The sequence below is a fragment of the Triturus cristatus genome, chromosome 9, assembly GCF_964204655.1.
Source record: "Triturus cristatus chromosome 9, aTriCri1.1, whole genome shotgun sequence".
Taxonomy (NCBI): domain Eukaryota; kingdom Metazoa; phylum Chordata; class Amphibia; order Caudata; family Salamandridae; genus Triturus; species Triturus cristatus.
The window spans coordinates 344,860,711-344,885,183 of record NC_140592.1 but is presented as its reverse complement, the minus strand read 5'-3'; the positions used below and the strand labels follow the sequence as shown (position 1 = coordinate 344,885,183).

Genomic DNA, 24,473 nt, shown 5'->3' with positions numbered 1-24,473 from the left:
GATTCTGAGAGCCCTGAAGGAACTGTCCTAGAAGAACTTGAAACTGATCAGGTTGAGTTTCTTGGGACAGGGGGACATTCAAGGGCAGATCTGAGGCAGGCACAATTAGACTGCCCCTCTCTTGAACCCCTCAGACAGCAGGCTGCTGCTGAGGCTGCAGGGAATGCTCAAGGTACCCATAGAGTGTATTGGGATGAAGGGCTGCTGTATTCAGAGGCTAGAGACCCCAAGCCTGGTGCATCCAGGAGGTTGGTCATACCACTGAAGTTCAGAGGCTTCCTTCTTACCTTGGCCCATGATATTCCCCTTGCAGGACACTTAGGCCAGAACAAGACTTGGGACAGGCTTGTCCCTCACTTTCACTGGCCCCTTATGTCAGAAGATACCAAGGAGTTTTGTCGCTCCTGTGTCACCTGCCAAGCCAGTGGCAAATCAGGTGGCACCACAAAGGCCCCCCCTCATACCACTACCTGTGGTGGGGGTTCCCTTTGAAAGAGTGGGCATAGATATTGTAGGACCAATGGACCCACAAACAGCATCTGGGCACAGATTTATACTGGTGATAGTGGACCATGCCACCAGGTATCCAGAAGCTATTCCCCTGAGGACCACAACAGCTCCTGTTGTGGCAAGGGCCCTACTTGGAGTATTCTCCAGAGTGGGCTTTCCAAAGGAGGTCATTTCTGACAGAGGTGCCAACTTCATGTCAGGATATTTGACTGCAATGTGGAAGGAGTGTGGTGTGAACTACACGTTCACCACACCCTATCACCCACAGTGCAATGGGCTTGTTGAGATATTCAACAAGACCCTAAAGGGAATGATAAAAGGTTTACCAGACAAGCTTAGGCGAAGATGGGACATCCTTTTACCCAGCCTTCTGTTTGATTACAGAGAGGTCCCACAAAAGGGGGTTGGCTACAGCCCTTTTGAGCTTTTGTTTGGGCATCCTGTAAGAGGACCCCTATGTTTGGTAAGGGAAGGATGGGAGAGACCTCTCAGACAACCCAAACTTGATATAGTGGATTATGTACTTGGTCTCCGCTCCAGGATGGCAGAGTATATGAAGAAGGCTTCTAAAAACCTTGAGGCAAGCCAAGAACTCCAAAAAGCTTGGCATGACCAAAATGCGGTGCTGACTGTTTACCAGTCAGGGCAGAAAGTGTGGGTGTTGGAGCCAGTGGCCCCAGCAGCACTCCAAGACAAATGGTCTGGACCCCACACTATTGTTGAGAAAAAGGGAGAAGTCACCTACTTGGTGGACCTTGGGACTCCCAGAAGTCCCCACAGGGTGCTTCATGTCAACAGATTGAAGGCATATGTTGACAGGGCAGACATGGGCTTACTCATGGCTACAGATGAGGGGCAGGAGGAAGAGAGTGACCCTCTCCCAGACCTGTTGACTCAGAACCCTGATGATGGCTCAGTTGATGGTGTGGTCTTTTCTGACAGCCTCACTGTCCATCAGCAACAGGACTGCAGACAAGTTCTGCAATCCTACAGACATATGTTCTCTCTGACCCCAAGTCAGACAAACTGGTGCACCCATGAGGTGGACACTGGTGACAGTCTGCCTGTGAAGAGTAAAATCTACAGGCAACCTGACCATGTCAGGGACTGCATTAAAGTTGAGGTACAAAAGATGTTGGAGCTGGGAGTCATTGAACCTTCAGAGAGCCCTTGGGCTAGTCCTGTAGTTCTTGTGCCAAAACCTTACACCCAAGATGGTAAGAGAGAGATGAGGTTTTGCGTGGATTACAGAGGTCTCAATGCTGTCACTAGGACAGATGCCCACCCAATACCTAGGGCAGATGAGCTCATTGACAGACTGGCAGCTGCTAAGTTTTTGAGCACATTTGACCTGACAGCAGGCTACTGGCAAATCAGACTAGCTGGGAATGCAAAGGCCAAAACTGCTTTCTCGACCCCAGGAGGACATTATCAATTTGTGGTAATGCCCTTTGGTTTGAAGAATGCACCTGCCACTTTCCAAAGGTTGGTGAATCAAGTCCTTACTGGGTTGGATGATTACTGTGCAGCTTATCTTGATGATATTGCTGTCTTTAGCTCCACCTGGGAGAATCACCTGGTCCACCTGAGGAATGTTTTGGAGGCCCTGCAAAAGGCAGGCCTCACTATCAAGGCCACTAAGTGCCAGATAGGGCAGAGCAAGGTTGTGTACCTGGGCCACCTAGTTGGTGGGGGTCAGGTACAACCACTGGAGAGCAAGATCCAGACCATAAAGGACTGGACTCCTCCAACTACCCAGACTCAGGTCAGAGCTTTCTTGGGCCTGACTGGGTACTACAGAAAGTTTGTCAAAAACTATGGGTCCATTGTGACACCACTTAATGACTTGACCTCTAAGAAAATGCCAAAGAAAGTGGACAGTAAGCTGTCAAAAAGCATTTGATGACCTGAAGCAGGCCATGTGCAGTGCACCTATTCTGAAAAGTCCAGACTACTCCAAAGAGTTCATTGTCCAGACAGATGCTTCTGAGTTGGGTGTGGGAGCTGTTCTTTCACAACTTAATATAGATGGTCAAGACCAGCCCATTGCTTTTATAAGTAGAAGGCTGACCCCTAGAGAGAAACGTTGGTCAGCTATTGAGAGGGAGGCCTTTGCTGTGGTTTGGGCCCTGAAGAAGCTGAGGCCATACTTGTTTGGCACCCACTTCAAGATTCAGACAGACCATAAGCCCCTCTTGTGGCTAAATCAGATGAAGGGTGAAAATCCCAAACTTCTTAGGTGGTCCATTTCCCTACAGGGGATGGACTTCACAGTGGAACATAGACCTGGGACTGACCATGCCAATGCAGATGGACTCTCCAGATATTTCCACTTAGAACATGAAGACTCAACTGGTCAAGTTAGTTTAATGTCCCTAAGTTTGGGGGGGGGTTGTGTAGGAGAGTAGGGTCTGCTCTCTATGTTCACCCCCACTTTTTGCTTTTGCTTTACTGGTTTTCGACTTAGATGTGGCTGTGGGCCTGCTAATCAGACCCACAGCCCTGCTGTTCTCTCTCTAAATTGATACTATGTACTTTAGGTGCATAACCGATTTGGATACGATCACCTTATTGGCCCATGTACAGTGTACATTAGGTACCCAGGGCATAGGTGTACCCTAGGCCTACCAGGGGCTGCAGCATGTATTATGCCACCCCTGGCCTGGCCTTCCATTATGACACAACTGGCTGATCACTCAGCTGGGGCAAGGTCGTGTAATCACTCCTTGCTTAGGTGTAGTATTCCTATACCTATCTTACATATAGACACATGTGTACATATCAGCCACTCCTATGGCAGGCCTTAACAATCCTGGAGGCAGAGTGCTTGGTAACATGTGATATGGTGCTCTAGCATGAGCTGAGCCTGTCTGCAGCTTTCGGAACCATGTCCTTATAGCTGTTCTATGATATAGCCTACCATATACTCTTAAAGTGCCTTATAATCTTAAACGGCTATGGTAATTATGGTTTGGCTTTATCAAAACATGTTGTGTAAGGTGTCTAACACTTTGGAATAATACCCCCATACCATTTCTGGGGATGAGGATATTATCCCTCCCTTCTAGAGGGAGAAGACATGTTGAGACCTACTTACCCGGTTAAAGTTAACCAGAGCCCCAGCATCACAAAATGGATGCTGCTGCCACGACACAAGTCTGACCTCCTGCTGCTGTGAGTGATCCCGGCACGGGAGGCTTGGACAATAGGTTTCCTGCCTTGGGAGGTGCGAGCACCACCCCAGACAGGCCTTAGTGTATTGAGGCAGGGAGGGATGAATGAAACGAGACACTGCCTGGGGCACACAAGGTGTCCCATGCATAGTCCAGTTCAAACCGGTGCTGGGGCACACCAGCCCCAGTCCTGGCGCGAAACTGGATAAAGGGAAGGGGGTGTAACCACCCCCCTCCCAGGCCCCACCCATAAGGCGTGACCTAGCAGGCAACCCAGCCCCCCAGATTAGTAGAAGAGTGGTAGCTGGGCCTCAGGAGATTAGATTATCCTGAACCTGCAACTTGAACAGAAACTCTGGACCTTCGACATTCGACTAAAGAAGAAGACTGAAGAATCTCCCTTGTGGCCAAGGAGTGGCTACCCTGTGCAAACAGGCACCATCAAGAGACTTACCCTTTGCTTTGCTGAAGTTCTACGAGGGACCGACTGCAGAGCCCGACCAGAGCCTTGACTTCCAGACTTCCCCGACCCACATCCACAGCCGAGCTGAGATCCGTGGAGGCGACGAGAGACGTGAAACCGGCTACCTGGGAAAAGTGGCGAGTATCTTCCAGCGCAGCTTCTGAGGTACCCTCGAAGTTGTGCACCGGGGATTGAGAAGCCCCAACCCCAAGCACCATCTGCACCGAAGATCAGCCCCCCACACTCCACGAGTCCTGCGTGGGGCCCTTCTGCATTTTCCTGCTTGCCGCGTCTGTCCGGTTGTTTGCCCGTTGGCTAGCGGCCTTTGCGACGACACACCCTTAAATCTTCACTGCTGGTTTAGCTCCTCCAGACTGGCTCCCGCTTCTCTGCAAAAGAGAAGCACCCCAGACCTTCCTGGTCTGCACCAGAAGCAAGTCCTCCATTCTTCGTGGGTTCCGCTTGCCAAGGCTTGGTGAGTCCTAGTTCGACTTCGACGCCGCCGACAGCAAGAGCCTTCGTGGGACAGCTCGCCTCCTGGTCGTCCTCGACGTCTCCTGGTACCCGTGGCTGCTGCGACAAGCTTCACCTCTTCACCTGCAATCTTCACGACATCGCCTGGTTCCTTCCTGGTTCCACGTGGTCACTGGCTAGTGACCTTGACTTTGTCCCTTCTGCTTGCAGGTACCCTTCCTTCTTGATCCCGGCCTTGGGATCCACCGGACACTCTGCACTGACTGCCTGTCAGCAACTTTCCTTCAGGCATCCATAGAAGTCCACGACGAAACCCGACGCAAGTTCACACCTATGCACCCGCAGCCCGTGGGCTAGGTAACTTGGGTACTTCGGTGCTCACAAGGGTAGTGACTATCCTAGGGTCTAGTTTCCGAGTCTCGACTTTTTAGCTATACCAGAAGTGTCCTAAAACTGTTTATTTCTAACTGCTAGTGATTCTATTGACTTTTACGCATTACGCGTGAGTGTTTCCACTCTGCACCTGAATCCCGTGGGCCTCCCACTTCCTAACTGTTGGTAGTGTAGGGTAGCGATTCCCTAGGCCTAGGCCTATTCTATTTCCGTGACAGTGGTCCTTATACCACTTCTTTAGTATATGGTTTGCGTGGCCCCTAGGGCCTAACTGTATTACTTACCTGTGTGACTTAATGTATGCTTGAATAAGACTGTGTTGTACTTACCTCGAATCTCAAAGAGTGCTGAGGGTTTGACTAGAATAAATACACTTTATTTTATATATATATCTGTTGTGGTGTCCTTTCATTTGGTATTCAAGGGATTATATATGGTATCACAGCTGGCTTCACATGCCATTCAGAGTTTAGCCTAAGACTGCTCTTGTCCATGCTACCACTAGGATAGCTGGTCTATAAGGTTGACTTTACAACCAATCACCATAAGGGTTGTTTGGACTGATATAATAAGGTGTACACTAGAACTAGTGACATCATACATCAGGCCAACTTCTCACAGAGGGGTCCGGCTAGGCATGTCTCTGCCGCGGCCAGGATACTCTTAGATATCATGGTGCGAATGGATTTACATGATGTGTGGAGGCGGAGGTTTCCCGATAGAGGGGGATATACACATTATTCAGCATACCACAATCTCCATACGTATAGACTATTGGCTCGCCTCCAGACAGCTGTTTGACCATACGAGAGTGTGCAAGGTTTTGCCCCGCACGCTTTCGGATCACTCCCCAGTTTTGGCGGTGCTGGATGTCCCCCAGAAGACTATTCCCCCTTTTACCTGGAGGTTTCCCCCATACTTATTGCTAGATGAGGCATTCATGGCAGAGCTAGCTGAAGCGATTGAAATCTTTTTTGATAAAAATGTGGGCTCGTGGAGAGCTTTCAGGTGGTATGGGAAGCATTCAAAGTGTATATATGCGGGGTTACCATGTCCAAGCATTCTGGGGTCCTGAGGGCGCTGCGTAAGAGGCTTGCTGACTTGGAAGCTGTCTTGGCCACGCTTGAGGGGAGGCTGCAGCAGGGCGCAGATGACGAAGTACTGAATGAATTCAAGACTCACCTGGAGGAGTTCCAAGACACGGCGGATGCTGAAATAAAGCATCTTGGTAAATACGCCACTGCTCGCACATATGGGGAGGGGGAGCGTCCGGGTAGAGTGCTGGCACAGCTATTAATGAAGCGGCGTGGACACGCTGCTGTAATGGAAATTAAGTCTGCGGAAGGTGCGGTACTTACTGAGGATACGGCCATAGCAGAGAGATTTCAACAGTTTTATTTGCATCTATATGCATCATGTAGTTCAGGTAATGAGGAGGAAATACCAGAATATTTAACATATATAAAGCTGCTGTGGTTGACTAATATGCATCACAAATTTCTGATGCGCCCGATTGAGAAAGATGAGATTCTCCTGGCTTTGTCCAACATGAAGCCCGGGAGTGCCCCTGAGGTGGATGGCCTGACGATAGCCTTCTATAAGTCTTTGCTGGACTTGTTATCACCACACTTAATGACCCTATTCGAGGATATGTGTCTGTTGGGTACGATGCCGCCCACGATGAGAGAGGCAATAATAGTGGTTATACTGAGGACTGTTCGTCTTGCCGTCCGCTCTCTTTACTCAATGTTGATACCAAACTTTTCGCAAAAATCCTGGCTAACAGATTGGTCCCTTTGGTCCCACTGTTGGTAGCCCCAGAGCAGGTGGGATTCGTTCCGGGTCGCAACCTCACTTATAATCTGCGCACGGTATTCGGCGCCCTACAACACACTAAGCCTGACACTTCCGCAGTTGCAGTATTTCTTGATATGGAGAAGGTCTTCGACTCTGTTGAATGGCCCTTCGTGAGACAGGTTTCATTACGTATGGGGCTTGGGGAGGTTTTCTTACAGTTGCTAGGGGTTCTGTATAGTTCACCTACGGCCAGGATAAAAATTGGGGACCTGGTGATGGAATCTATCAGTATCACTCGGGGTACACGACAGGGCTGCCCGCTCTCCCCGATCCTTTATGCTTTGGTGGCTGAACCCTTGGCCTGTGCGCTATGTGAATATCACAGATATAAGGGTATACGAGTCCCGGGCTACGAACTTATAGTGTCTACATACGCGGTTGACATGCTCCTTTTTGTTTGTGAACCGGAGCGACACGTCTCTTCGGTTCTACGGGAAATAGTGCACTTTGGTGGGGTTTCAGGGCTGCGAGTTAACTGGTCAAAATCTATCATTTTTCCTCTGACTCCGTCCACTACTCAATTTGACCCGGACTACCTGCTGCAGTGGTCATCTGACCCGGTGCGTTATCTTGGCGTTCAGGTGCACCCTAACTCGGAGGTGGTCTTTCGGGAGAATTACGGTGTATTGGTGAGCAAACTTTAAGATGACGTAGTCAACTGGATTCGGTTGCCGTTGTCCCTCCTAGGTAGAGTCTCTATAATGAAAATGGTCTTACTCCCTAGGTTTCTGTTCCTTTTCACGAATATCCCCATTGTGGTTCCTGGTGTCTTTTTCAAGCTGCTCACCACTATTTTGGTAAAACTAGCCTGGGCGGGCAAACAACCGAGGGTTAAATGGCAAATTCTTACATTACCATGCCACATGGGGGGTCTCGGTGCTCCCGATTTCGAACTTTATTATAGAGTGCCCAGGCTTCCCTATGGATCCACGGCGCACCAGACATCCCTCATCTTCGCATTGAACGGGAGGTTGCTTTCCCCCGCACCCTGACGATGCTGCTTTTTTCGCTCCCTGACCATAGGACTGGAATCGTAGATTCGATCAATGCGACCACTCATGCCTGGCATCATCTCTTACAGCTGCAGGCAGGGGCCATCCTGTATTCACCCCTTGCTCCATTGGAGTGGTGTCACTGGTTGCCACCATGCAGAGAAGGAGGCGTTGTGCGTGCTCTCGCTTCCCTTAAGATCCATACAGCAGGGGATTTATTTGTGGAAGGCACGGCGAAAACTTGGGACACTGTTACAGTTGGCGTGGACACACCCACTCTACTTACCAAGTTTCAATTTCATAGGACCAGACATGCATTACTTCAGCTTTTGGGGACGGACTTGGCGGAACCGCCAGAACTGACTACCCTTTCACTAGTTATTAAATCTGACGTACCGACAAAACTAGTTTCTAAAATCTATAAACACACTATGTCCTATAAGGAAAACTATTTTACTAAGGCTCGCTTGGCGTGGCAAAGTGAACTAAATAAGGAGATTGATGACGCAATGTGGTCATACTGTTGTACTAGCACGAAAAGGGTATCCCTCAACGGTAGACACCGATTGATACACTTCAAATATCTCAATAGAGTTTACTATACCCCGGAGAGACTTAGAAGGTATGGTCTGCGGGAAGACTCAGATTTGCGCGTTGCAATGAGCAAGTGGCTGACTTCATGCATTTGGCATGGTTCTGTCCGGGTGTTGCGAAATTTTGTAATAGTGTTTTCTCTGAAATGGCTGCGATGATAGGGCGGGAGCTTGAGCCGGACCCAGCCCTGGCGCTCCTGGGCTATTCAAAGCCTCTGCCTCCGGGAATGCGTAGGTTAGTGGACATGGGGCTACTGATTGCCAAGCGCAGAGTGGCGATCTGTTGGTCAAAAGGGCCGCTGCCTACAAAGACTCAATGAGTTTCTGATATGCTGTACTGCTGTACCCAAACAGAGAGCTTTAGCGATTCCCCCTCCCCGCAATAGGCCTAAGAACTTCTGGGCGCTGTATAGGGCGTACAGAGCCGCTAAGGAAGCTGACAATGTGACTGCTGTGGGTGAGTGATGCACTTTTAGTTTACACAGTCAGGTGGTATTGTTACCCCATTGTGCACCTTGACATTTAAGATTACCCCTTGGTGTTCCCGTGCGAAGTGTGGTGAAATGCAAAAGACCGTCAGTTATAGTGATAATCTGGGGATGGGGATACACTATTGGTTATTCATTTTGATGGGAAGAGTTCAAGTACTGATGTTGTAATGATGTGTTGGACTATGTGCAAGTCGTATTGTACTACCTTGAAATGTGGAACTGTCTGCATTTTCTGCTACTGTAATGCCATGAACACAGAGAAGTGTCCTCTGATTACAGTGTTGTTCAGACACGTTGTCTTGAAATGGAAAATAAAGAAATAAAAAAATAAAAATAAAAAAAATAGGGGGGTAAATCATCTCCAACCCCGTTATCTCCAGGTGGTGGCAAATTTGGGTCAGAGTCTTAGCCAAAAATACAACGGGGGCCTCTGAGTTAGCAGAAGCATATGATCAGCCTAAGATTGTATGGGAGTATGTGCCCTTAGGCATACTCAGAGCAGGACCTCAGTTGGGGTCGTGTCAATGCGGATTTGTGGTCAAATATCGTAGTTGGTACTGGATTCTCCTTCGGCATCAGCATGGAGCAATCAAGTAGGGACCGACACGAGTCTCAGAGCAGATATAGAAGTCAGTACTGGAGTCTGGTTAGAAGTATCTATCAGAAACATTATGTGGCTGTCAGAAAGGTATGAGAAACACAAAGCTCGGCTATCTTTTCAACTCTCTCTTGATCATGAAGGTAACAATTAAGCATACTTTATACAGCTTTGCACCCTTTTGAAGGACTATAGCACTTTCATACTTTATGATACATATTTATTATTTTGTTTCATTGTAGAGAAAAAAACAGCCAAAACAGTGGTCAATAACAATACCAACTATTAATAAAACCTAGCACCAAAAGTGGTTAGATGGAGCTGAAATGTGAACACATCTGACCAATATTAGTTAAATAATCAAATTTGAAAAAAGCAGAGTCCGATGTTTGGGGATCATAACTTCACTGAGTGGAACAATGAACTGTCAGTCATCATCCAAAGTAATGCTTTCAGTGATTGGTAGTGACCTAATGCAGTTAAGTCTCTCTGAGGCTGTGCTGCCTCTCTGCAACTAGCTCAGAGGCTGGTGTCTCCAAAAGGTCAATTTAATTATTTAACTGGATCTTTAAAAATAAGAGGGAAAATCCAGATAAACATATGTTTTATAAAAAAGCTCACTTGGAAAGGGCTTCTGGATCTTACACATGTGTGTTCACAAATATCAATGAAGATGCACCAAAGGAAAAGTGCTGGTACGTCTATTTTCCCCTTTGCAAAAACTATACTGGGAGATATTTCCAAATAAAAATACATGGGATATTTTATCCCTCCACCGAGATATTGGACACCGATTTTTGGGATACCCTTACACACAAACATCCCTTCCTTTGACAATGGGATATATATACCTTACAGTTTCAAGTCACATTAACCACACCAGATACTCATCCTTTGCATTAGCAGCACTGCGGCAATCATCCCTCATTCCTGAGTCAATCGTCTCATCATACATTCATGTTTCTTGCACAGTACCAAGATAGAAACATTGACTCCACAGAAGGCATGAAGAGGTCAAATTCCATGTACTTACATGTGCAATGTCCTCCTTAGTGCCGATGACCCGATCCTGTGAGTGCTTGCTAAATTCCACATAATGATCATCTGAGAAAGAGTGCCTAAATATAAAATACAAATTAGGACCAATGTGTTTTCAGTCAAGACAATTGTAATAAGTGTGCAATGTGGTTTTGTACAACATGTGATTGATTTACAACAGCCGTACTAAGACTTTCCTAAGTGAAAAAAACATAGCAGAGCTCCAAAGACTGCCCTTGGTACATAAAATGGCACCTCTATGCAATTTTTAAGTTAAGAGTGTGACAAACGAGTAAGCGGTAAAAAAACAGCAAACACAAGTACAATTGGAAATGGAAGCCTAACACTTTTTTCCAGTCATGTCCAAATGTTTTTCTCCCATGAAGGAGCAAGAGATTTGGCATTAAACTTAAGTGAAAATCCAACAACAAACCGTACTTACTAAAAGACAGAGACCAAACAAAACTCTCCAACAACGCACTGGTGAAAAGCACTGATAAGAGAACGGCCGCAAGAAGTGAAGGACAACAGGACCCACAAGGTAAGGTAAAACTGGTGGCTTAGGGTGATGTCCAGAAGGTCATGCCATTATTTTCATTGCATTCTACTTGTAAAATGTCCTCATTTTAAATACCAACATGTACCGTGATACAAAAAAGGAGTACCAGATATGCTACTCATGCACAAGAACATTTCAAAAGGAAAATAAAGTTATTGTTTACTGTATAAAACATGCTTAGAATACTCTTGCATACTCCTACCATCTAGTGTTAGTCTCGGATGTTTGCAATTTGTTTTCCTTCAAAGAATTCCAAAGTATGGCTCATTCTATTGTTGCACATTGCACATGGGGCAAATTCCATGTTCAATTGTCTTTTTCCCGCCATCTGGTTGGGACATGCATCGAGTGGACTCTGAGGTTGTTGTGTTCAATTGAGGAGACCACAATGTCTGGACTCACAGCAACGTAACAGTCACCCAGCCCGGAGACCAGTGAATCTGCCGACCAGTTCATAGATAACATTAACCCCCACAACAAAGACCAGCTGTCACAAAGGCCAGTGCCACTCACGGGCCTCCGTTGGTACTGGCAAAAGGCTTCAGGAACCACCAAGTCTCTAGCCAAAGACATCACCAGCCAATAGGCTCAGCTACTAAAGAGGGGTATGGTCAACCATGTGTATCTACAGCCAGATATGCTACAAACATCCCTGTTTTTGCACAAAGGAGAAAAGAGATCCTCCACAAGGTGTTGGGCTATGTATTGTATTTCATTTTTCCCATTCTGCATTCAAATTTGTTTAATTCATTGCATTGTCATCTACCTGAATAAGTGTTCTGATTTCACAATCCTTTTTTAGTGTGATTAGTAATGGGGCAGGCTGCATTTAGAACAATCGCACCTCAGAAGGTGTAGAGGTAATTTCTGATTGCCCTGGTTGTGAGTCACTTTACAGTGTTGAGTACAGTGCAGTCGCATACACAAAGAATTAATCATTTTTTCTAAGCTTGCTGTTACAGAGAAAGCACATTTCTAGTTTCATAATGCTGCAGGTCCACCTCAGATTGTTCCCCAGTTTTCCATTTCCTCACCATCACATTCACAACTGTTGTCCAGAGGGTGATGATCTAAGCACATTTTGAAGTTTGGTGTTCCTGATCTGACAATTTCACTAATTTCTGTAGTCCTGCTTCAAATGCATTGCTTGTGTTTCCCATTACCATTATACAAAAGCACAGATGACAGTAGAGAATTACTTTACTATACTTGTATATACTATATTGTAGTGCAGTAGTGCTGCCAGCATCATCAGTATAGGATGATTATCTAAACCACCCCCACCCCCCCAAATACTAAAATGCCGGTAACAAAACAAGTGGTCCCATTGCTACAGATCCTACCATTTCATAAGGAAATTGTGCCCTCTCAAAAAGTGAATCCCCCTTCAATGTGAAAGAACATTTAGATTAAATGTTGGCAAAGACAATTTTATTATACTTTTTGTAATAATGCATTCGCAAATTAGTTAGATCTAGGTAAATTTTTTAGTCATTCATCAGTAGGCATTATGAATTAGTTGATCTGTTTTTAGACAGCAGGTAAAAGCAGTTGTATGTGTACTTAATGTAGTGTGGGATCTTTAGATCTTCTACCGAACTGCCGCATGTTTGTGATAAGAAATGCTTGTGAACAGTGTTCTGTCACCCGACTCGTGTACACAAGTCCCCAAGTATGCAGTTTGCATGCAGTCCAATAGGGCTGCTCCAAAGTGGGGATTCTTTCAATTCGAGGTTTGATTTAATGGGTGGCTGGAGATCACTTGTATCTTGCATGTCGATGTGTTGTTGGGTGTCTGAGGGTTGTGTGGGCATGTTGAAACCAGTCAATTTGGTTCATGCTCTTACAAAACAGAGGTGATTTTGGTAGTGGCATGCTGGTATATATGTTATGTTATAAGGTGAAGGTCTGTGGAATGGTTACGTGTTTATAGTCCGGTATGGGTGCTACATGGATATGTCTAATACAGTATGTTAAGGTGGTCTGTGGTACTGTGAGTTGGAGGGGGTGGAGGGGCGTTGACAGGTGTGATGTGGTGTTCAGTAGGGTCATGATGTATAGGGTGTAGTGAAGTAATGAATGTGTTGTCTTGAATGTGTGCAACATTTGTGATATGTGTGCCGCCGAGTGTTCTCTCCCGTTTGCTACGGAAGCCGCAGAAGCTGTGTGTGCCTCATCGCGGGTGGTCATCCTGTGCGGCGGGAGCGAGTTGCGGCCGAGAGATCTCTCCCGCCAGCTGCGGGTGCCACAGGGCATTGTTGAGCGCGGCGATGAGCCACAAGTTGTCCTCCTGTGCCTTCCTGTGAGCCGCGGACCGCTTGCCTGGCGCGGCGGAGGCCGTGTGGGCCGTTGGCAGGGGGACCACAACATTTTTTGCTGAGTTTGCCTCCCTGCGCGGCAGGAGCCGCAAAATCATTGATGAACGCAGCAGAAAGTCGCTTGCATACTAACGTGGCCGGGGCTGAAAATGTAATTGTCTTACACAGTAGAAGCCGTGAGTCATTACCTACGCGGCAAGAGTTGTTTTCCTGATTGATGACTGCGGGTAAGAAAGACTGGTTGGAGTCCCGGAGGTGACGGAGGGTGCTGGTTGGGTGCTGGTTGTGAGCATCTGGGGCCCCTTGGAGACGCCTGGTAATACAGCCTTTGGAATCCCAGCGAGCCTCGTTTGGCCAGCTCGTCTTTGTACTGGATTGCCAGTATCATTATCCCAGTAGTGTCCTGAGTCGGTGTCTGGTGTTGCATGAGCGGCGCATCGGTTCATTTGCAAATAGGAGCTACATCTTTCTGGTTACATCGGTCGCCTGGCCAAGGGTCCGTTGCTGTGAGGTTCAAGTGATGACTGCAAAGAAACTGCGCTCTGGCAGAGTGCTTTATACAAGAGCGTGTAAAAAAACGAAAGCTAACCCTCTAAGAAACAATTCACTACAAATAAATATTTTGAAAAGTTTTAATTCTATTACTTCCTTTTTCCCAAAAAAGGATATAAGCTCAAATTCAGCAGGGATGGTGGAGTCTACTCCAGAAGCACTTGATAAGGCTAAAGCAGTTCCTGGAAAATCACCAGAAGTATCCATCAATCCATTCCCCAAAATTGGAGGACCTCGGTCTAGAGATAACCAACATTTGGATGTCAGGGAAACTGACTCTGCTGGCAAATTTACCCACCCATCCTCTGGCAAATGAAGTCCCTCAATCTGAAGGGGTATCTCATTTAGCCCTAAAAGTTGGAGATCCTATATTGGAAGATTTTACGCTCCCTGATCTTCCTGACTTCAATACTAATTTAAATCAGCCCTCAAAGATGCACTTAACCTAGAATCGTCCAGGCATCTTAATCCTGTTAATTCTCTGTCCTTCAATACCTGCGTTCCTTCTCAGGGTCATCCAGTACAAATGCAACTGTTCAGTAATACACCTAGTAGAACAAGCATATTAGATACACGGGGCTCAATTACACCTGATTTATCCCTGCATTCCCATTAACAGAGCTCTGAAAAAAGATCAGCACCATCTAGTTTTGTCCGAACATGATTCGCCTCAAATTGATGTTTTGGAAGCTTTTTCCAGAAATATAAGTTCTTCGGCTGCATTAAGTAAATCATCGCGTGTTCAAACTAAACAGAGATCTCATTTTAATCCAATGCTTATTTTAAATAGGGAAATCAATAAATTGGTGAGGGCCCAGTTCCTGAACTTTTCTAATGAACGTAGTAATTTAATCAATTTATTAAAGAGGAAAAGGCAGAGGAAAAAACGCTCTCTGAAGTTAATAAAGGAAGATGGTGCATGGGTGCAGTTAAAAGAGGCAGCCTCCAAAAACTCCCAAACATTTTGGGAAGTAATTACTGACTGCTGTGGCACAAGAGTAAAATCTCTCCCCATTCCTGTTAAAGAAGAGGATTGGAAAATCCACTTGGTAGAACTCTACGCAGCAAATTCGAACTCTCCCAGTTTCATCCCCGCTGCCCAAGCCTTTGGAAACTCATATATCCAACTATGTACACTCAGTGAGTGACGTAGTTGAATATATAAAAAAAAATGGGATCTTCAGGAGCAATGGGTCCGGATGAAATTCCGATGACGGTAATTAAAAAGGGACCACTCTTGTGGGCCACGTTTTTAGTCCCTCTGTTTAACTATTGTTATTCTCAGGGGAAGACATTGCCGTCGTGGTCTGGAAGTATTTTAATCCCCCTACACAAAAAAGGGCCCTAGAACTTATCCGGGTAATTATAGGCAAATAGCTTTATTAGATGCAGTGGGGAAAATATTTGCACGCAGTGTTCTCGATCATCTTACGGAATGTGTCATGGAGAATAAGGTCCTCCCTATAGAACAAGCAGGTTTTAGAAATAAATCACTCCGCCCTGGATAATATCACCATGTTGAAATTAATAGAAGAGAAATATACGCTATCTCGTAGGTCAAATGTTTACATGGCCTTCATAAATTTTTTAACGGCCTTTGATAAGGTAGACCAGCCGCTTCTATGAGGAAACTACATAATATGGGATTGCCTGCTCCCCTGTTGTCCTTAATTATCGCACTACATTCTCAAACCTGGTGTCCGGTATTAATGGGAGGAAACCAAGGATTAACATCTGTAATTCCCGTAGAAAATGGTTTGAAACAAGGTTGTTTATTAGCCCCGCTACTATTTTCCTTATAGTTAGCAGATTTACCAGACTGTCTTTCCCAGCGAGAGGGCGATGCTCCAAAGATAGGCAGCCGTCCTTTCGCAGGTCTCCTTTATGCAGACGATATAGTAGTGATTGATCTTACTCCGATAGGGCTAAACAAAAAGTTGTCATCATTACAGAATTATACAATGGCTCATTTTTTGAAGATCAAGGTTTCCAAAAGTAAAATTTTAATCATGAAAGGTGACAGAAGTAGAAAATCAAGTAAATTTTATTGGAATATAGGTCTTGAAAAGTTAGAGGTGGTTGATTCATATTTATATCTAGGGAAAATAATAGCAAGCAATACGAAGAATAAACTTCATATCGAACACAGCTCCTGTAAAGCTATGTCCCACGCTGATGGTCTGCACATTTTTTATAGTACAATGGGTAGAAGGCATTTTTTACATCTACTGACTGTTTTTAAAGCAAAAATTCCATCAACCTTACTCTATGCTATTGAATCAATCCCTGTAAGGATTGGAGTTTTTTAGGGAGGATAGAAGGCCAGATTTTACGTAAGTTGTGTAATTTTAATACACTAGTTCCTTCAGCTGCTACTAGATCGGAGTTTGGATTGATTAGCACCTATATTCAATGCATTTCCAGAGTTTTACCAGTTAAAAAAATAGTGAATTTTACTCACTAAGAGGTTTAATGTGTAAGGAAATCTTCGGTGGTATGGGGGGGAAATACTCCTTATATCGAGACTTCTCTCTGGCACTAAAAAATTTTTGTTTTCAGGAAGAATCTGTGGTCTCCCTCCGCTATTAGAATTTAAATCCTTTGTAAAAAACTTAAGTGGTAAGATCAGTTTTAAAATAGAGATATTGAGTTCTGTAAAACTAAAGAGAGATTAAGGATAATAGCAAGGACAACTTCCCAGAGACTTCCCCAGAAATATTTAACTTGGAACTCAGATCATGGAACAAGACGTTCTAAATGATTTCCATAATTCGAAAAATGGAAAAAATTGTAATTTTTGTGAACTGAGCATTCAGAACCTGGATCATGTTTTGTTTTTCTGTCCAGTACTGGCCTCTACTCGTCGTCGCTGGCTTAAGCCGATGTTTTTACAAAATGATATTAAGGATGTAGCTTCAGCTCGCAACTTTCTTTTTAGTCCAAAAAATGAAGCAGTTTGTGTAAAATTGCTCAACTTTTTCAAGGCATTTATGTACTTATTTTAATTGTATATTTTTCAAATGGGATAGAATTTCTGAACCGTTGCCCCACCATGTAGTCGTATTATCCTCTCTTAATTACGATAGTATTTTGCATTGTTCTGTCTGCTATTTTAAAGGCTTTTGCATATTTAATTTTTAACTTTAACTGTAAATTTGCAAATGATCCGGTTGCTTTCTAATTGTTATTTGCACAATTCAGGATATGCCCTGTTCCCTCATTGTTGGCTGCTAATTCCAAACTTTACTCCTTGAAATTGCTATATGTTGTCCCATTTGCTTTCTAATTGTTATTTGCACAATTTAGGATATGTCCTGTTTCCTTATTGTTGGCTGCTAAATTCTCGCCTTGAAATTGTTATATGTTGGAAAAAAAATTATTCGGACTGCCTTGTCATTATTGTGCTGTCACATGGTTTTATTGAACTTTTTTGTATTAATTGGCTTTTATCTTTTTAAGTGTACCTCATTGGAGTTCCAAAACTTTAATAAACTGAATTGAACTGAATTGAATGTAATATGTGATGACTGGTGTCATGCAGTCAACCACATAACCTTTTGGAATGTATCCTTGCACCTTCAGGTCGAAACAGTGAAATAAGCGCTGTAGGAAGTTAGCTCTCTATATACTACACCAAAGAGAGGTACAGTGTGCAGACAGTCCAGTGGATCCCCAGAATGCTCTCTTTTGTGGTAGTGTGGCAAACGGTTAGGCTTAACAGAGAGCAGTGTTAGGCATTTGTTGTACACACAGTGTCAGTAAATGAAACACACTTGATTAAATCCGAGACAAATTTATAAAAATAATACTTGGTTATACTGATTTTGTAGAACCAGAGAACTTCGCCTTAGGTAAATATGTTTTGAAGAGAAAATACTTTTCAATATCAAAAGTGGACACAGTGAAATTTTCTGACTTTGCAATGTTAAACTATGGGAGGAAGAAAACATTCAGCATACCAATAGGTAACATCGACTTACAATACCAGTCTTCAGGAGTTAAGGTCAGTATTAGGCAAGGTTCTGTTCAGCACCAAGAATACACCACCAGCAGCACATGGGCAGCAAGGTGAAGGGTGCAGATATGGTGTTGGGGACCCAATACAGCTCAATGAAGAATGGGGCAATCGGACAGATGTTGCTTAAAGGTAAGTAACAGTGGCTAGGGGGGGTCAGTTGCCGGGGTTGAAGCAAGCACTGGGCAGGGTCCAATGCAGCACCAACACTACACCACCAGCGGCACAGAGGTGGCTGGGTGCAGGGTGCCAACACAACGCTGAGTGCCTAATGTAAAGCAATGGAGAATGGCAAAATCCTAAAAGCCCTTCATGCATAGGCCGGTCGGAGAAAACCAACCGCTAGAAAGGTAAGTTGAGGAGCTCATGGATGTAGCGACACCTTTAGTCCTTTGCACCAAGGCCAAGGTTGATGGGTGCCTTTTGGTGTCGGAAGCGGCCTACCGGAGCAGGTCAAGGTTCAGGGGCTGCAGAGGCTGCAGACTACGTTGAGTCCGGGACGGGTCGACCCACGCTAGACTCGGGCTCTGGAGCGGTGAAGAACCAGGAGGCCATTTGGACTCGGGCTGAAGGCGTCTGGTACAGAGGTGAAACCAGGAGCAGGGTTCTGCAGTTCTTCAGGTCACAGAAGCCTTGCTTGAAGCTTGTTGCTGGCGAACAGATCCACTGTTCTAAGGAGATCTTGATCTTTGTTGAAGGCAGGCAGTCCTCCCAGGGTTTTGAGGTTGCTTGGCTGCAGGACGAGTCGCCTTTGGAGCAGTATCGTCCAGTGCTGCAGACAGGCCGGTAGGGCAAGGGAAACGTCAGTAGTTCTCTGCAGTCTTTCTGCTTTTGCGGCTCTGTGGGGTCCAGCTCTTCATAGGTCATCAGGAACTGAAGTTCTGGGTCTGGGGATTCACCTAAATACTAGATAATGGGGCGTTACAAGTGAGTGACAGGTAGTGTCCAATGGGCCCCTTACCTGAGGTGTCTATACCCCAGGTAAGTAAAGCAGCCATGTTGGTGCTCCTTGACCTGTCCGCGGCATTCAACACGGTCTCGCATTCCATCCTTCTTGAGAGACTTCACAACCTAGGGATCCAGGGCATTCCCCTGTCTTGGATTCGGTCCTACCTCAGCTGCCGGACGCAACAAGTTTCTGTCCATCCTTTTGTTTCCGATGAGAAACCCTTGAGTTGTGGGGTCCCTCAGGGTTCGGCTTTAAGCCCTCTCTTCTTTAACGTCTATCCTTCCCCCCTCACGGCCTTGGTTGAATCTCACGGGGTTAGAGTGATCTCTTACGCCGCCGACACCCAACTGGAGTTTTCCTTCGACGATCACTCCGAAGCGGCTGTTGCCAATTTTAGATAATGCCTATGTAACATCTCTTCTTGGATGTCTCTAAACACTCTGAAGCTCAACTCAGATAAAACTGAGGTTCTTTTCTTTAATCAAAAAAGCCCTCCTCCTCCTCCGATGCTCTGATGGCCTACCGAGCTGAATCCCCTTCCTAAGACTGTGGACGTGGCTAGCAACCTTCTGGTTTCTGGTTTGATAACTATTTGTCCTGCAAATCCCAAATTAGTCAGGTATCTACTTCCTGCTTTAGTAAGCTGCATATGCTCCGTAAATTCCTTCACTTTCTTCTCCTGGAGTCCCGTAGGACCATCGTCCATGCCTTAATTACTTCTCATCTCGACTATGCAAATAAACTATCTTGGGACACCAGCCTATTCGATCAGACGACTGCAAATTATTCAAAACGCGGAGGCCAGATTGATTTGCCAAATCTCTTATCGTCATTCGATCACCCCACCATCTCAGCAAGCTTCATTGGCTTCCGATGAGCAAACATATTCAGTTTAAGGCTCTCGTTCGGACTTTTCTGGCTTTTCAAGGACGTGGCCCTGTCTACCTTCAAGCTCGCCTCAAGCACTCTCAACACAATCGTAACCTTAGATCTAACCACTATCTCCTTCTGTGGATTCCCCGCTTTCGCCGTTCTAGAATGGGTGTCAGAGCCTTCGCAGTGATTACCGCCAAAGCATGGGACGGCCTGCCACTCTCTCTATGCACTACTGAGACAGAAGCTATCTTTCGATGTGCTCTAAAGACCTGGCTCTTTACTAGCCTCTAGGTCCCTGCTAGTTCCTTCTTCTGTTGCCTGTCATAGCGCCAGTACACCCCCGTTGGGGGTAGGTGCACGCTTTATAAATTCTTAAATAAGTAAATACCCTGTATTATGCCTACCTCCTGTGGGAGGGGGACATAGACCTAGCCCTCTTGGATACGTCTCACCATATTCAAGATGGTGGACACTGAAAGGTATACTCCAACTCGTCTCCAGCACCTGAGGGGTGGAGTTGGCAAAAGGGAGCACACCTCCTACTCTAGCTGAGTTTTCCCACATGTCTTCCCACCAAAAGAGGGTGAGGACAGGAAGGGAGACCTACTCCTTCTAACAGGAGAGGCTGGGGTTGCATTACCAAGGCGGCAAGGCATTTGAAGCTTCCCGCTACAGATGGCTCTTCCAGACCAGGGGGAGGTGTAAACACCTATACCCAAGAAAGGCATTGTTCTTGAACTCTAAGCGCACAGACACCCACCCCATGAGGTCAGAACACTGGCTGGTGGTAGGAAGCTGGCTTAGGCCAGTCAGTGACCACACTAAGGGTTGATAGGTTTCAGGGGACCCCTCTAAGGGGTCCTCTGGGTGCAGTTTTTAATAAATCTGACACTGAAATCAGTGCAGGTTTATTAGGAAGAGATGGTTGGTACCAAACATCCCATACTTCAGTGAGGCAATCATGGAGCTGGGGTACTTGTAATGGCGAGTGTCCAGCCTATGTACTTACTATAGCTTCCCTGGTCCCTTACAATAGCCAGGAATCAACAAGGATACTGCTCATGCAGATATGCCCTCACAGGAGATATAGTGCACCCTGCCTTAGGGCTAAGACCTGCTAGAGGGGTGTCTTACTTCTATCTCATGCAGTGTCTATTGGCATGGCACACAGGGATATGTGAGCAAACTCAAGGAGATGATGGACGGAGTACTGAAACTTTTCACTCACCCCCAGTCACAGATCTGTGTTGAATCCATCATCATTCTTTGGCTCACTTCACCACCTCAGTTCAGACCCAGCTATATGCAAATCAGTCTTGACCCTGTGTCTCATGGGAACAGTCCAGCCCGAACTCCCAAGCCAGGTCTTCCCTGAACCAGAAACAAGCATCCTGGGACAATTCTTACTGAAGCCGTTAGGGACACTCTTTCACCACAAGGCCCTTGGAACCAGGGATACTTTTCACTAGGGACTTATATGTGAGCTAAGTGGTGCCCATTGTGGAGACGATAGGCACAGCTTAGGAAAATAACTCTGGTACAGGGAACCTGGTTGGCAGAGACCCTGTGCACTTCTGTTGCAGGGATTCTGCATAAATACAGAACTATGCGCAGGAATATGTGACTTTGGTGTATAGGGAATGGTCCTTCCTACCACCTTAGTACCCAGGACCGACTAGCTATAGTGCCTCACTTGCTCTCCTACTCACTCCCAGAATGGGACCTTGGTGTATAGAGAATGGGCCTTCCTACCACCTTAGTACCCATGAACCCAGGACCGACTAGCTATAGTGCCTCACTTGCTCTCCTACTCACTCACAGAGAAGCAAACGATTAGACACCACAGAACACAACACTCCCAGATCTGTCAGGAATCGCGGCAACAAGAAACACCCTTTCGCTCACTCTCTTGTACTTGTCCACAGTAAGATCTGACAGAGACACAGAGTAGTTTAAAATATTTATTTTAACTAACGTGCCCTAACATGAAGTATACGTGGCACATCAAGCAAAACAGTGCATAGTACAAATACAGTCAGCATAGCAGCTAGTCCATATATCATGAAGGGAGAAGTCATAAAAAGACAATTGAGAAAGGACTATAGTGCCCAACCTCCCTCCCCTTGCTAAGAAGTATTATTATATAATAGAAGATCTCTGGGCTTTGTCAGCAGACCCCATACTTTAGCCTTTAGATGGAAGATCTACATAAAAGGTGCTATCTCGCTCTTCTCCCTGGAAAGGTCCCGCTCAAAGTGTGTGTCACCTATTTGTGTACCCACTAAAAACCCAAGTACGCTGTCAAACAGCTGCATCGGTATGTTTTGTCTAAGGGCGAAGGTCTGGCCAGAACAAAATAACAAGGGGCATTTTTGTTCGACCTTGCTCATAACATTCAGTCAAAATCCCAGGAACAAGCAGAGAATGAACCCAGCGATGAGTTCTCATGTGAAAGCAGTCATTGAAATTATCGCAAAAGTAGTAATGTGCGCAAAGCAGCAGACAAGCTGCAACGTGCTCATGCTAACTTAGTGAAAAGCGGCAATGTCCCTACGGGCCACATGACAATCGCCCCTTGGCCAGGGCGTAAGCCCCTATGCGAAAAACAAAAATTAGAGGCAAAGCGTCTTAGTTGCAGTCCAATTGGTATAACTATGAAGCCCAATTTGTTTTTTTAGTGTTGCAAGTTAATAATGTTAAATAAAAAAATTGCCATCTGGGCGCTCAAAAAATACTATCCATTCATAGTCTTCAGAAACAAAAATGTATCAAGAAAAGCAGAAAGCCATAAACTCCAGAATGTTGTCTGTCCCTTCCATTGTAAAAAAGGTATGCCATCCAGTTTAGAAGGTCGAACAAGCACACATGCTCCTCACATCCAGAAGCTGTTACGAGCATCTCACGGCAACCTGCGCCCACCTTGATGAAACTGCGGTCTATGAGGCCCTGCGCAAGAGCACAGGTACTCAAGGTCCCGTTGGCCCAAGTAGAGGATCACACACAAAACACCCACCCATGGCACATTCCTGGTCATGGGCCTTCAACTGACCCATTAACAGATCATATTCCAGGTCAGAGTGTGTGGTATTAGAGAGGCAGAGATCCATGGCCCAATGAAAAGGGCACTGGAGGCCGTGAAACACAGGTTGCACGCAGGTAAAGTAGGCATAAAGGAAGGTCAGCCAGTAGTCGATGGCAAAAGACTTCACTGGCATAGAATCAAAGAGCTGCCGCATTCGATCAGAGTACAGTTGCTACTGGACGGGGTTTGGCAGCTCCACATATAGAGCATCCATTGTGAAGCAATAATAGGAGAACCAGCACGCCACAAATCAACAGGAGCACCAGGGGAAACCCTACGAAGGCACTGGAAAAAATAGAATGAATATAGGCCGAAATTACTCCAAAAATAGTCTGAAAGGAAGAAACAAGGCCGAAATCCGCAAGTTTAAAAGTGAGCATGGCCCTCTGTATCAGCCACATTAAATATTTGGTGAATTAATTCTCCGAAATGGAGTGGGAGATTTGTGTTTAGCAGCAAGTGTATCTCACTTGAGTTCTTGCCACCTGCAATTCGAAGGTCGCTCGAGCTGATGTGAGAGCAACTTCTTGTTGAAATAATAGCACATTGAGTCTGCTTAGCTTGTTGAAATCTGCTTTCAAAGTTAGAATGGAAGGCCAAAGTGAACTATCTACAATCCCATGCGGTGTGGAAAAATGACATTGCTGCAACATGTAACTCGTTGAGAAACTGTTACTATATACGGGATGCCAGCTCTCAAGCCGCAGCAGTCGTGGTTATTCAAAATAAGATAACTACCAATAGAAAACAAAGTTAATACTGGAATAATAGAGGAGACAGGGGTAGCTCTTAAAAAACAAGCTTGATTAGGGGCTGAAACGTTCCAGGATCCGTGAAGCTTAACATGTTTACAGACTAGTGAATGTCCTACTGTGGAATCACAGTCCTCCCCTGTAAGGAAAACTTCCTTATCTGAGCGCTGACATCGGTAGGTGAAAGATAACGACCATAATTTGTGAATATAATTATTGCCAAGGGGCTCATATCTCCCAACGGGGTGATGTTTCATGCATGCTGTGAATTGAAAAAAAGTGAGATAGGCAGTGAAATAACCCCATGAATTAGCCAAACAGCTTCATCGGTCTCAGCCACCGAAAATGCAAACTGTTTCAATTGTTCAATATGTAACAATGTGTATGTGGCATCTTTCATGGGCATTAATTTCTGTTTATCAGACAAATTAAACGGTAAAAACAGTGCAGAAGCATTCAAATAATCTCATGGCACTTTTCCATTTTTGAGTGTTCGCAATGTCCAAGCAAACTGCATTACAGAACGCAACTGATTTTGACCATGATACAAGAAAGACACCTCATGTTGAACAATGTCAATGACAAATGCTACAATATTATCTACAGTATATATATGGGAAGACAGTGTATTAATGCTGTTATCTACCACTGCAAGTACTTTTTCTATTTGGCGGAGATGCACCACAGCCTCCATCTGCGACAGTTTACAAAATTCATTATAAGCTGAATACATAAAACAATTTGTTTGAGGGGACTTTGGACCTAAAAGAAAATCAGCAAAATTGATG

The 24,473-nt window shown here is 45.4% G+C and overlaps 1 protein-coding gene across 6 annotated transcripts in view; it reads right to left on the bottom strand.

Annotated features, from left to right (window-relative positions):
• DCAF1 (DDB1 and CUL4 associated factor 1) overlaps positions 1-24,473 on the bottom strand; it is an 814,171-nt gene that overhangs the window by 294,718 nt on the left and 494,980 nt on the right. For all 6 annotated transcript variants that reach the window (XM_085625108.1, XM_085625107.1, XM_085625110.1 and 3 more), the window contains exon 17: positions 10,578-10,662. In XM_085625108.1, coding sequence (XP_085481234.1) covers positions 10,578-10,662 — 85 coding nt within the window. The remainder of the gene's footprint in view (positions 1-10,577; positions 10,663-24,473) is intronic.